This window comes from Pholcus phalangioides, unplaced genomic scaffold, assembly GCF_987345545.1.
Source record: "Pholcus phalangioides strain wild (caught in Gottingen) unplaced genomic scaffold, Ppha-v1.0 ptg000022l_1, whole genome shotgun sequence".
Taxonomy (NCBI): Eukaryota; Metazoa; Arthropoda; class Arachnida; order Araneae; family Pholcidae; genus Pholcus; species Pholcus phalangioides.
In genome coordinates this window covers 24,307,036-24,320,960 of record NW_028301615.1, presented here as the reverse complement: position 1 = coordinate 24,320,960, position 13,925 = coordinate 24,307,036, and the positions used below count along the sequence as shown (strand labels likewise).

Here is a 13,925-nt window from a genome sequence, read left to right as displayed (position 1 = left end):
AATTTCATCGAAATAACTGGTTTTAATGGTGAGCTACAGGCGCTGAAAGATTAGCAAAGATCAAAATCGAACTGTGGTCAAAATTTTTAATTGCCAATTCCGTGAACACTCTTCTAGCTACAATCGTCAAATTTGCCAAAAACGTGTCCATTCTACCAGCTTTCGAGAGAGCTTAGAATGAACCAAATTGGTCATCTAGTTCAGGAGAAATTTAGTCGTTTGTTTGCAATACATCACTGAAATCTGCGTTCATAGAAGTAATTTTAGTAGGTTTTGGCGAATATTCACCGATTTCTCAGCTCTTGTAGCTCGCCATTAAATATGGACATCCTGTAGATGAATGTAGTGTCACGTTATAGGAATTTTTGTGTAAATTCAATCATTTCCGTCGAATACCTACTACGACAAACGCTGATTTCAGCGATGTACTGTAAACAATACTGAAAATTGACAAGACTGAATTTCACTGAAAACCAGGAAACCGATATGATTTATTGCAAGCTCTTTTGGAAACTAGTGGAATAGAGACAATTTTTTGGCCAATTTGACAGATTGTAGCTAGAACGGTGTTTGCAGAATTGGAGATGAAAAATTTTGGCAACAATTCGATTTTGAACTTTGCCAATCTTTCAGCGCCTTTAGCTCGCCATTAAATACAGATATTTAAATGAAATTCGCGTGACCTTATGAGATTTTTTCTACGATTTCCAAACAACGTGTACTTAGTTTGTGTTTAGGTCTGAAAACTTCACAAATTTGGGTTTTTTTTTCAGACTTGACGCATTTTTGTTTTCATAACCGATTATTCACCATAACTCGAAAACGGTTTGAGATCGCAGAGGGTTGGTGGGCTGCTTCACGATCTATTTTTGGGCTCGTCTATCACCCTCCCTTTCGTTTGGTAGAATAGGTCGGATTCACCCTGAATACCAAACAGAGCCGTACCTGAACGATAAGCTACTTTAAAAGTACGCCAGGGCGGGGCAAATGACCGAATTGGGTGAAAAACTGTAAGTGACAGTGGTTTCTGGACCTCGACAATGACTATTGGAATGTTTACTTTGGTTACCGTGGTTCCCAAAAGATGCGTTTCAGACTCGTTTACTCTTTTAAAATGGTTTGTCACTTCTTCAATGCTACCAGTTATATGGAGAAAACCAGCCGGGTGTTTTTGCTAGTGTCAGCAATAAAATAGGTCTGCTGAGCATTTTAGCATTCTTAATGACCATGCAGGGTGGCCTCATAAATTCGTAAATAGCTTAAAATTTCAAAAAATTGAAGGTATGTATATTTGAAAGTTGGTTTGCAAAAAAGTTATTCTCACAAATGGGAATTTTTTTTGGTAAAGAAGGGAAAAAAAGTTCAAATTTTTATTGATAGAAGCCTCTGCACGAAAGCAAATCGGGCGTGATTAGACCTGATTTTTTTTTCAGTCCCTTCTTTGTCCGAAACATTCGAGGTAAAACGTTTAAAGCTTCAGCCGGCGATTCGTGGCTGAGATAAAGTAACTTCATAAAAACTGCTTTATCCAATAATGTCAACAAAACAACGAAAACCTTACGTAAGTGCCAGTAATCTGGAATAAACTGTTGTTAATCGTACAGCCTGCGTTTTATAAGCCTCTGATTTGCATATTTTCAGTGTGTGATTTTTTTTCGTGAAGCGTCCTCTATCGACAAGAATTTGAACTAAATTTTTTTTTCCTGTACCAAACAAAATCCTTTTTTCATAAGAATATCTTTCTTTTGCGCACCGTATTCAAATATTACAAACTTCTCCAATTTTTGTGCATTTTTCGTTCTTTTCATTTCTTTTCTCAGGTGATGAAATAATTTTGTTTGAAACTGTGAAAAATTATTAAAAAAGTGCAAGTCATCACTAAGACACCAGAAGGGTCATCCAAGACCCTAAATGTAATCAAGAGCCTATGGAGCTAGAGGAGCTATTAGGAGCCATTTGACTTTTTCCTGGATTCACTAAGAATCATGATGAAATATTGATGAAAATTTGGCTGGAAAATAAGCGTTGAGCCATTGTTTTAAATTTGGAAGTTTAATTGATGCGCACTTTTTTTTTCTGGCCAGGTAGTGTACAGTGTATTTTAAGAAATATACATTGAAATTTCACGTATTCGACTGCAGTAAAAATGTCACCTTTTGAGGCAGAATCTACATTAACGTGGAATAGACCAGTAGCAATGACGACGGTGTAGAAGCCCTGGAAGCAAAGTAAAGAAGAAAATAAATTTCTACGCAAATAATTCACTTATGGATACTTATTTGACATGATCAATTATACATGTAAATTCAAATATACATTAGGCTAAATAACATTAACCATGTAAATTGTAAATTACAAATTTTACAGCCTTTTCATTAATTATTCCATAGAGAATTTCTCTTCCAAGAAATCGTGTGCGAAAAATTCATCGCCAAACAATTCACCGCCACGCTATTTACCGAAAGGGAATTCACCTCTAGGAAAATTCACCGAAAATAATTTATGACGCACTACAGTAGAGGGTGCGCCATCTGTACGAATTCTGAACGATTTAGAAGTTCTGAATATTAACGTGGAGGTGCGTCTGGTTGTTCTGTACGGATTATGACGCACTACAAATTCATTGATAAAGTGACACAGTGAGTGCGTGAAAAGGTGATTGATCAAGTGTGTCAGGAAGTCAGTGACTGAGCAAATCAGTGAGTAAGAGAACAAATGACCGAGTGAGCGAGCAAATAAGCGAGTGAGTGAGTCATTCACACGGTCACTTACTCAGTCACTAACTTGGTAATTCACCCATTCACTCTCGTTCCGTTCATTGATACTTTCACTCATCCATTAATTCGGTCACTAATACGGTTACTCACTCACTTTGTCACTCACCAACTCGTGATAAACCCGTGACAAAGGTTCACTGACTCAAATGCTCACTGACTTGCTCAATCGTTCACTCACTGGCTCGATCACTCATACTGTCACTCTCCCATTAACTGGTTAATTTATACTGTCACTCACCCATTCATCGGTTCTTTCACACGGACACTCACCCATTCACCGACTCACTTGATTACTCATACGGTCACTCACTCAGTTACTCAAATTCACTCACCCGGCTCATACTTACTCATAAAGTTATTCATACGGTCGGTCACTCACTCACTAACTTTTTCGCTAGCTCATTCAACGACTCATTTGAAACGGACTTTTTTGGCTAACACATTCACTCACTCGCTCAATCACTCGATTACTCACTCGCTAGTGACAAACTATTGTCGGTCAGTTTTACTATTGGTGAACTGCGTGGCGGTGAATTGTCGGTGAATTTTCCGTAAACGCCCAGAAATGAGAAACATGTGGGTGTATGTTCGCGTTTGTTCTGTTCTATTCGAAATCGGGAGTGAGAAAATTGATAAAATGCCGACAGAGCCTATGGAGAGAGACCGCCCCCCACCCTCATTTCCTGCTCTGTCAACATTGGTTCCAGATAAACGATGACTTTGGCTTCTCGACAAAAACAAACTTGCTTTGATGACAAAATATTTAGATAAGCAAATAATAATAACCATTGAACCGATCAGGCGCGGATTCACTGCGGTGAGTCGAAGGAGGTGACACTTACTGTACATTGATTGCTCACTGCTGTCCCGTATTTTACGGGACAGATCCATTTATTCATATTATAGGGCTCTTGGGGGGGGGAAAGGGGATCGCCCCCTTCTCTCCTTATGGATTTGCGCTTTGGACCGGATACAAATGTTTCACGACCGAATGCAATCTCAATGTCTCAATATGAAGCACGATGTAGGTATTATTATTAATGATGTATTTGCTTCGGCGGATGGGCGTCGGTTATCTTCTTGATATCCATCAATTGTATCCCTCTAGCGGTGAAATAAAAAAAAGAAAGACTCTGTATAGGGAGAGGCTCTTCAAAGAAATAAATCGCTGTGATCATTAGAGCAAGCTACTACTACTACAGCTACTTCAAGAAATCTATTTAAAGCGGATTTATCAAGTTTTCCTAGTCAGTTTTAACGGATTTAAACTTCTTGACAGCCATAGTTTTTCGTGTCCATTCAAAGTTCGAATGAGTCGTAGTATTAATAGAATATTTCTTTATAATGCATAAATGTATATAAGATAGGCATAAAAAGTACACTCGTGTGCAAAAATTAAGAGAATTAGCACATTACGTCGAATTTCTGAAAAAACTAATGGACAGATTTTAATGAAATTTGGTACGAATACACAGTTATAACAGAGGAAGAGAGAGATATACTGTACAAAAGTCCCGGACGATTATCAGTAAAGCTCATCACTGCAGAAATGTCCGAAATCCAACTTGCGAGATCGAACCGAAAATGAGTCTGATATGGTGTATAGTCCCCTCTCATAGTCAGACAGGTCACACAGCGCGACGGCATACTGGACACGAGACAGTTGAGGAGTCAAAAACAAAATTCTGAGGAGTTTTTATACTCTGTTTGTACAGAAAGAGGCGTGAAAAATTATCTGAATTGAAAAACGCGTCCTAAACGAAGGAAACTATTAAATCTGTTGGAGAGAAAGGGTTGAAATAGAAAATACAATATAAAAACGTTTGAACTACAAACGTGTAAAGTCTCTGAGGTCCTTATTGAACAATCTTTCCGAAATTTCGATTTATTGCATAAAATCTTGGAAAAAGAATATCTATACACCTATAGCGAACATGTGAGCATTTTCTCCGGATTGGGTGAGAAATTCCATTGATTAAGGCAGCGGTTCACAACCTGCGCAGGCATCGCGGAGCACTTTCGTGGCCACTCCAATAAAATAAAATGAATCAGTAAATTTAGTGACTACAAAAAAAAAAAAAAAAATTGATGTCTAAGAGGCTCTAACATAGCATTTTTTTTTCCTTGAAAAGAGCTTCTCTAATCAAAAATTTTGAGAACCACTGGTTTGAGGTGTGCGAGCGTCAGCGATTTAAAATGTTACATAAAAGGGAAAGAGGTTGTAGTAAAAATAAATTGTGAGAGAAATAAAAGAGAATCACAGTTAAGCTATTAAAAAATTGATATAAAATTTAGATTTAATTTCGTGAATAATAGATTTTAAATTCGGAACCGGTTAATGGCACATTTTGAATTGTTACGAAAAAACACAATAATTCTGCTCATAACATCATATTTGTAAAAAAAAACAACAGTTTTCTGTAATATGAACAATGTTAAAAACAAAAACTGACTATAGTTCGGATCTTTGGAAGAAGCTTTAAGAGTGTTCATGTTCAAAAAACAAAGGTATTGTCAAGCTTAGATTTCTAATTAAGTTTTGTTTCACGAATTTCAATTATTATTTTTTATTATAAAAAGCAATGAATTTTTTGTGATTAATAATTAATGATAAAAAATAATTAATTACTAATAACCAATCGATGATTAATAATTATTTTTAGTAATTTAATTATTGAAACTGTAATTTTTAAAATCTCAATTTAAGTGTTGACGTGGAAGTGCAACTGTAGTTCAAGTGTGCCGCGAGATAAAAAGGGTTGAAAAAACGCTGCTCTACAACTGTATTTTTTCTTGGTCCGAGAGTATCGTTATATCGGGGATTTCATCGTAGTTGGGTCTATATGGAGGACCTTGCAGCTTTAAACCCTCAGCGCCACCCTATAGTCCGGACTAGTCAGATAAATACCAGTATTTGTACACACACCATTTCCCCGCATGCGTTTAAAAACGTATAGAACAACAAAATCCCTCGAGAGAGGGAACTTTTGCACCAATCTGTTTTGAGTTTACTTCCATATACATCCCGGGGCTGCGTCATTAAAAAAAATTCTGCTATTCTTCTCAGAAATGAATTTCGAATTTCAACATATACCGCAAGTGTTAAAAATTTACTTAAGCGCTATTCACTGGCATATTAGTGTTTTTACAGTTAATTTTCTACTGACCAATAGCCGTCGAAATTCCCAGAATTTTTTTTTTGGGTGGGGGGGGGGCGTCTGTTTATTTGGGAAAAACTGGTGTTGTGGCCGGTATTATTGGTCAGAATAGTGACGCCATATGTTGTGAAAATCGCGGAAAAGTGACGTCACCAAAGATGTACGTGCAGGTGTCTCCCCCCCCCTCTCAAACCTATTATCGCAATATAGCAATTCACAACCGATAAAGTTTGTTCTGAAATGAAGGTGTCATCTATCGATGGTTGCCTTAGGTTCAGTATAGAGAGGAAACTTATCTGTATTCTTACGCAGGATCACACCCGTCAAACTGACGGTAGAATTCACGGCGGTAGACGAGCTTCTTATAACACTGCACAACTCATATGCAAATTCAAGGACTGACAAACGATATAATAAATGGCAGAAAAAAATATGTGGACCGATAAAAATAGATAAATAGGAAGAATAATTTGCGGATCGGCATAAAACCTAAGGAAAAATACTATAAAAATGCTCTGAATCAACCAACTTGTTTTTATACCCACCTTATATTGTGATATTTTTAGAGAATAAATATTTATATTGAGAATATTTTCCGAATTCTTTCATTCCAAGTAAACATTGCAGCCCCTGCCTCCAATTAACATCGTACGAGACAAATATTTGCAGAATATTCTGATAATCCATTCGGGAATAAAGATTTATTCTTTGCATTCGAGGAGAAAAATCACGATGAAGATGTATCGAGGGGAAAAGAACGAGGGATGAGGTTCTCTACCTGGATATAAAATACTGTATATAACGTTGGGAAAAAAGCCATCCAATTACCCGCATTCATTTGCATAACGACCTTCGCTTTTTGGAATCTCTCATGGATAAGGTACGTTTTATTATGACGTGGAGGGTCAACGATCTACGCGAAATCGCTCGTTCGGATGGAATGACTCCTCGTACTTTATACTTCAAGTGTATAATGCCCCCTTTTTTTTCTATTTAAATATTAATGAAGAAAGTTTCGGATTAGAACATCTTTTCAACAGGGAAAAAAATAAAGAAAATGACTGCACTATAATTCGAATACTTTTGCACTTGGTACACGGAACTACAATTCGAATACTTTGTATTAATTGGAATACTTTGCTTTGTAATTTGAATACTTTGCACTTGGTACATGTAACTATAATTCTAATACTTTACACCGAAGGATACTTTTCACAAATTAGAACACTTTGCACTATGATTCGGAAACTTGACACTATAGCCCAGTTCACATGTGTAAGACTGGGGGTCGCTTTGGTGATAATTACTGGCATGGCAACTTTTTTCCCCTCGTGGGGGAAAAAAAGGTGTGAGAGAAGCTCATCAAAAAAGCCCATCTTTCTTGGGGGGGATTGGTGGTCGACACAGACCTTCTTTCCCATAATCCTTTGTGCCGCGAAAACTATTGTAAGCTCCTTCGCCAGCCATCTTGAATCAACCACTTCCGTTAAATCCACGTAACCAGTGACGACTTCCGGAAAGAAGAGGAGGGAGGATTACTGGCATAAACTAAACGTCATGTGAATGGTTTGTAGCAAAAATCCCCGTTACCGGGAACTTTCCGGGATGTTTTATTGCACATGTGAACGGGGCTTTTAATTCGAGAACGTTGAACTACAATTCGAATACTTAGCACTATGAATTTGATAAACTAGCGGATGCTTACATTTTATATATTTAACTACAACCAAATTAAGCGACTTCCAGTTACAAATATTTCAAAAATTGTAGTTAACTAATTAACCATTATAAGAGAGAAATTAATCTACTCCGAACAATAAAAGCCCGTTTTAATGAATCAATTAACCATAATGAACTTCCAGACACTTATTAATTAATAATCATGATTCATTAGTACGGGGCGCTCACAATTGAGACCCTATTTTAAAGAAGCCTACAGTCGTCAGAAAAGTGAAATTTTGTGGAGAACTTCATGAAGTGATGGGAATTTGTTTCAAGTAGAAAAAAGAAATAGTTGCACATGTCACCACCAGAGAGCGTTTCACTTTGAATACCTGTGGTAAACATGTAAAGACAGGTTTTACTGTACACAAATACATATGTATCTTCATCTCACATATTTATCAAAAGTATATGTTTCTTTTTTTTTTTTTTTGGTGAAATACATTTTCACTTCCGTTACCCAGCATTTTCCACGACTGTCGATTTTTCAGCTATTTTAGATATAGTTGGCAACTTTACTTAAGTATGAAAATTGTTTGGCTGTAATCGACAATTTTGCTGGCCCTTGACAACTTTTTTTTCAGGCAGTAAATGGCAACTTTACTTTCGTTTGACAATTTTTTCAGGTGTGAATGGCGACTTCACTTACACTCGACAAAGTTTTCGGCTGCATCTGGCAAACTTCACTTGCCCTGAAAACTTTTTTTTAGTGATATATCACGTATTTTTGTGAAAGAACTAAGGTCAGCCTAAGTTATTTTATCGTGTTGTGTATATTGGTACTTTTCTACCGGAACACCTTTCGTGGGCCAGATGGAACCCCTTGGCCGGCCGCATTTGACCCGCGGGCTGGGGGTTGTGCAATCCTGCTCTATGAGAATCGGTCAGGACTGCCAAATATTGACGTTACAGCAGAAATTTCGTTATAACTGAGGTCGTTATAAGCGAGTTTGACTGTATATCTACGGGTTTCAATTTTAATATTATGAGAAGTAGAAAATTATATTTTTCATACATTTTTTAAAAGTAAATAAATATTTTATACGGTTTTTATTTGCGTAGAATTTTGTAACATATGACCTGAATGGAATTTTTTTATTCGATCCTATAAAAAGATTGTATTCAGAATCGGACTGAAAATATAGAACTGTAATATCTTCTACGTAAATATGTACCCAAGTATACATACCAAGAGTTTATTGCCCGGATATGAATACTTTTCTTCTTTACAAATATAACTATATACATATACTGTAATAGAGAGAGGGAATAAAACCTTACCCGTCGTCAAAATATTTATTGGTATTTTGTTAAGGAATTATTACCCCGTTTCGAAAAACTTGACTATCCATAAAAATAATATCCTTCGTCCTATACAGTATAAAAATTGAAGACCGAAATAGAATATTGAATTGGGTTGTTAAAAGTCGGTGCATAGCGATTACCGTAAAACTATTTTTGACGTTTTTTCCGACAATTCTATATAGTAATAACTTTAACAATAGCGTATTAACCTATTTGAATTCCCTTTATCGGCGGCGGCGATACTTTTTTGACTCCGGTTAAGTTAGAATGTGAGTTTGGTTTGTTTCATACCTCTGCTGAGAGTGATTGCCCTCGCGAGAGATGTCTAGTCTACAGCATTGTGCTTGAGCCACCAGTCTATGAAAATGTTTTGCTGGTTCGCAAAAATATTTTGACCAATTCGTATGGCCGCTATGTAACTTTAGAACATTACACCGTCTCTATAGTGGTTTATTTTTCTGCCTTGGTCGTCAACAGTTCTGCAAATCATTTTCCCATTTATTTTTTTTGCCGTTTCACAAATTATTTCTCCTATTCATTTATTTCTTCTGTTCCGCAAATTACTTCTTCGACTTGTTTAATTTGTGCCGGTCTGCAAGTCATTCCTATTACTCAATTTATTTTTGCGGTCTGCAAATTATTTATCCAATATTTTTCTTTTTGCCGACCTGGAAATCATTTCTCCTACTCATTTATTTTTTTCTGGTCCGTAAATTTTATCTCATACTATTCTTTTTTTTTTTTTTTTTTGCTGTGTGCAAATTATTTCTCCCATTTATTTTTCATTTTTTTATGCGGACGACAAATTATTCCTCCAATTTATTTTCCTTGCTTGTCTGCAAAGCATTTCTCTTTTTTCTTATTTTTTTTTGCGAGTCTGCAATTTATTTCTCCAATTTATTCATTTTTAATGATCTGTAAGTAATTTCTTCTACTCATTTATTTTTGCCTATGCTCAAATGAATTCTTTCATTCATTTATATTTTGGTGGTCCGTAAAAATAGTTTCTCCTACCTATTTTTCTTTTCATCGATCTGAAAATCATTTATCTTTACGTTTTTATCTTACATCATTCATCTTACTCATTTAATTTTTGCCAATCCTCAAATTTTTTCCTCCTACTCATAAGTTCTTGTGCTGGTTTGCAGTTATTTCTCCCATTAGTTTTATATTTTTCTAGTTTGTAAATTACTTCTCCGGTCTATTTGTCTTTTGCTGTTGTGCAAATCCTTTCTCCCACTTTTTTATAGTTTTTGAAGGTCCGTAAATTATTTCTCTCGTATATTTGTTTTTTGACGGTCCACAAATTATTACTCTAATCTATTTTCTTTGCTGGTCTGCAAAACATTTCTCCCATTTATTTATTTTTGCCTGCCCAAAATTTTTTTCTATGTATATTTTTTGTCCGTTCACAAATTATTTCTCTATTTATTCATTTTTTGCCAGTCCCCAACTTATTTCTCTTAGGTATATTTATTTTTGCCCGTCCGCAAATTATTTCTCCCATTTATTTGTTTTTTTCTTCCTATCCTCGGACTATTTTTCCTACTCATTTGATTTTTGCTGGTCTACAAATTACTTCTACCACTCATTTATTTTTTGCCCGTCCGCAAATTGTTTCTCTCCCTCCTTTGTTTTTTGCCAACCTGCAAAGGGAAGTGTTCAAAAAAAGGAAATATAGCATGCACGTAGGATGTGCAGAAATTCTCAAAAAATGAAATCTATATATATATATAACACAGAAATATAAGAATTAAAAAAATTAATTTAATGAAATTTGGAGCTGATGAGAATTTGAAATTTATATATGGGAGAAGTACATAATGATAGAATTAACGAAATTAGAGAAACTATTCCAGAATTAATAAAAATTAAGAATTTATGAAAATAATGGTAATTCTATAACTAGTGAAAAAATTCAGTAATTTGGGAATTCTGTCTGATTCGGGGACCCTGTCGCTCAGGATCCCGTTGGCTCACCCGTTAAGACGACACTGACTGGTTTCACGAATTTTGGAAACAAAATATTTTACGTATTTTGTTATTCAGAAATATTTTATGACTCATACAGTCACTCCCTTGGTCACTCATACGGTCACACACTTGGTCGCTCACTCACTCACTTTGATCATTTGTATGGTCATTCACTCAATACACTCACATTTACTCATAGTGGCACTCGCTTGGTCTTTCATGCGGTCATTCACTCACCCATACAGTCCATCGCACCCATTTACTCCTACGGTCACGCACCTATTCACTTGCCCATTCATACGGTAATTCAACCACTCATATGATCATTCACGCACCCATACAGTTACTCATTTGGTCACTCATACGGTCACTCACCCACTTATATGGTCACTCATACGGGCACTCACCCACTTATATGGTCACTCATACGGTCACTCACTCACTCACTAATAGGTCACTCACCTACTCTTATATGGTCACTCATACGGGCACTCACCTAATCACTTGGTCAATCACACAGTCACTCACTCACTTTGTCACTAATACGGTCAGGGTGGGCGAAATATCAGCAACGAAATGTCGGAGGAGAAACTCTCTTCCAGATCCCGACCAAGCGAGGTTCATGACCCAAAAACGTCACACAAATAATTTGTGAATTTCTGAATCAATTCTTCGATACTTACGTAAAAAATAATAAAATTAAACAAGCAAACTTATGCAATATTTTCAACACTTATTAGCTTTAAATTCCCCTAATTTCAGTCTCTCTACAGCTCTACGTAGATATTCACTCCAAATTTATCTCAGTTCAATTTATTTCTGATATAAGAAAGGCGTTTCACTACAACTATTTAAACAAAATCTTGAAATATATGCTCACAAATTTCTCCACGTTTGTTCCATAAACTTTAAAAGAAACGATTTTTCATCATTTAAATACTTTGATTTTTGATTCTTTGTTTTGAGATTTTTTTATATAGAGACATTACATATCGATATTGTAATGAATATAATGAAATTATATATATTAAAGCCACTTCTCTTACTTACCAGCGAGAAGAATCCACTCAGAAAACTACCGCTTTTCAAAGACATTCCGCACCAACATTTTCTTAATATTGCCATTATTATCAAATTGAAATATTTTTCAATTTAGTGTAATATTAATTTCCATCCAAGAATGTTCTGAAACTAAAAAACTTAGTTTCTTTCTTCTTCTATTAATAAAAAAAAGCTCTAGGTTTTTCGTATTTCAACGTATCTTGTTCTCCCGCCGTTCTTCAGAATATTAATACACCTGCCAACGAGAAGATGAAAGATGTGTGGGAGCTTTTTTCTTGCTCGTGGGAAAAACTTGTGGTAAGTGCGCCACCTTCCGGCGGTCTCGAAAAGTATGTGTTGGGATTTTTTTTTTTTTCGTATTCCCACATCTGGAGAAAAAAAAATTTATATACAGGGCGTCCCATAAATTCATAAATCGTTTAAAAAAATTGAATATATAATTGAATGTGGTCTGTGGAAAGGTCTATTCTCTCACGAAGAAAGGTTCTTTCTTGGTAGATGAAAATAAATTCAAATTTTTGTCGATAGAGGACGCTGCACGAAAGAAAAAATCACTATAAGTATGCAAATCAGAGTCCTATAAAATGCATGGTTTAAGTATAACAGCTCATTCCTCTGGATTTTCCTGTTACGGTGCTTATACAGTCGAATACCGTTATAGCGAAAGTCTCGTTTTAGCGAACACTTTTCTAATCCCCCCCCCCAAATAAGTTTACGTAGGAGAAATTCAAATACCTCGAATTCCTTTATAACGAAATTTTGTTATTGCGAAGTGATTTCTCCGGTCTCTTGGAGTTCGTTATAACGGGATTCGACTGTATATCATAAGTTTTCATTTGTGGTATTGACTTTGGTCCATAAAGCACAATCGGTGAAGTTGTTTCACCTGTCATCCATGAATCGCCGTCTGAAGCTTTACGAATGTTTCGGACACAGAACAGATTGAAGAAAATTTGAGTCTAACTTTTGTGCAGTGCCCTCTATTGACAAAGAAAAGTGAACGAATATTTTTCTGCCCCTAAAAAAACCTTTTCGTGAGAATAACTTTTGAGTAAACAGCATTCTACAGCCCTGCGGTCCATTCTGACGGTCCCACTGACGCACAGTGGTAGTAGACTGAAGCTGGTTTTCTCTAGTCTCCAACTTCGAGGAGCGAATGCGAGCCGGTCTCTCATTTGCAAAAGTCTCTCCGCAGAGAGAGCAAGCAGGCAGACCTACTACTACTTAACCATAACACCAAACATGGCCTTCGCTATGTCCCTTACGGGATATACGCGGATTCCCTTGCGGATGGGCCATGCTGGAAGATACTACTACTTAACCGTATGTGCATGCATTTCTAGACATTCCTCTACGGAATTTCTAACGAATTGATACATGTCGGAAGGTGTGTGTGTCCTCGCGATACGAGTCCGGAACTATGACCACTCGACCACCACAGCGGTGAACAGGCAGACCTACAACACGGTACTTATATAACATGAAGTTCACGCATTTATCAGTTTCGCTTTAAAATATGGAACACAGATGGCAGCACTACCAAGAACGAAACAAGCCCAACTCTAACAACATAAATACGTTAGGGGCCATTTACGTATTACGTCAGTAAATTTTTAGCTGTTTTCAACCACCTCCTCGTCAGCAAGTCAGCAAAACTCTGAAACTTCCCCCTCCCTCGCCCTTATACCAATTCATTCAAGGCAAAATTTCGTCATCTCTGCCCCCTACCTCCTAACACATATTGGTGGGATCAGAGACGTGCACTGGGGGGGGGGGCATGGGGGCTAATCCTCCCCCCCAGACAATCAAAAATTTATTTTTTAATGCAAAAAAAATTAAAAAATGAATTAAAATTAGAAAATTAGAATTAAAATTATTCCTTTGAATATTGTTATAATCAATTTCTGTTAATTTCAATGCTATTTGA

General features: G+C 36.3%; 1 protein-coding gene across 1 annotated transcript in view; it reads right to left on the bottom strand.

Annotated features, from left to right (window-relative positions):
- The window catches only part of LOC149070042 (uncharacterized), a 49,974-nt gene extending 37,765 nt beyond the window's left edge, over positions 1–12,209 (bottom strand). The window contains exons 1-2 of the mRNA XM_089250082.1: positions 11,987–12,209; positions 2,154–2,217 (exon numbers count right to left, since the gene is read on the bottom strand). Coding sequence (XP_089106208.1) covers positions 2,154–2,217; positions 11,987–12,061 — 139 coding nt within the window. The 5' untranslated portion in view covers positions 12,062–12,209. The remainder of the gene's footprint in view (positions 1–2,153; positions 2,218–11,986) is intronic.
- Positions 12,210–13,925: the final 1,716 nt, after the last annotated feature.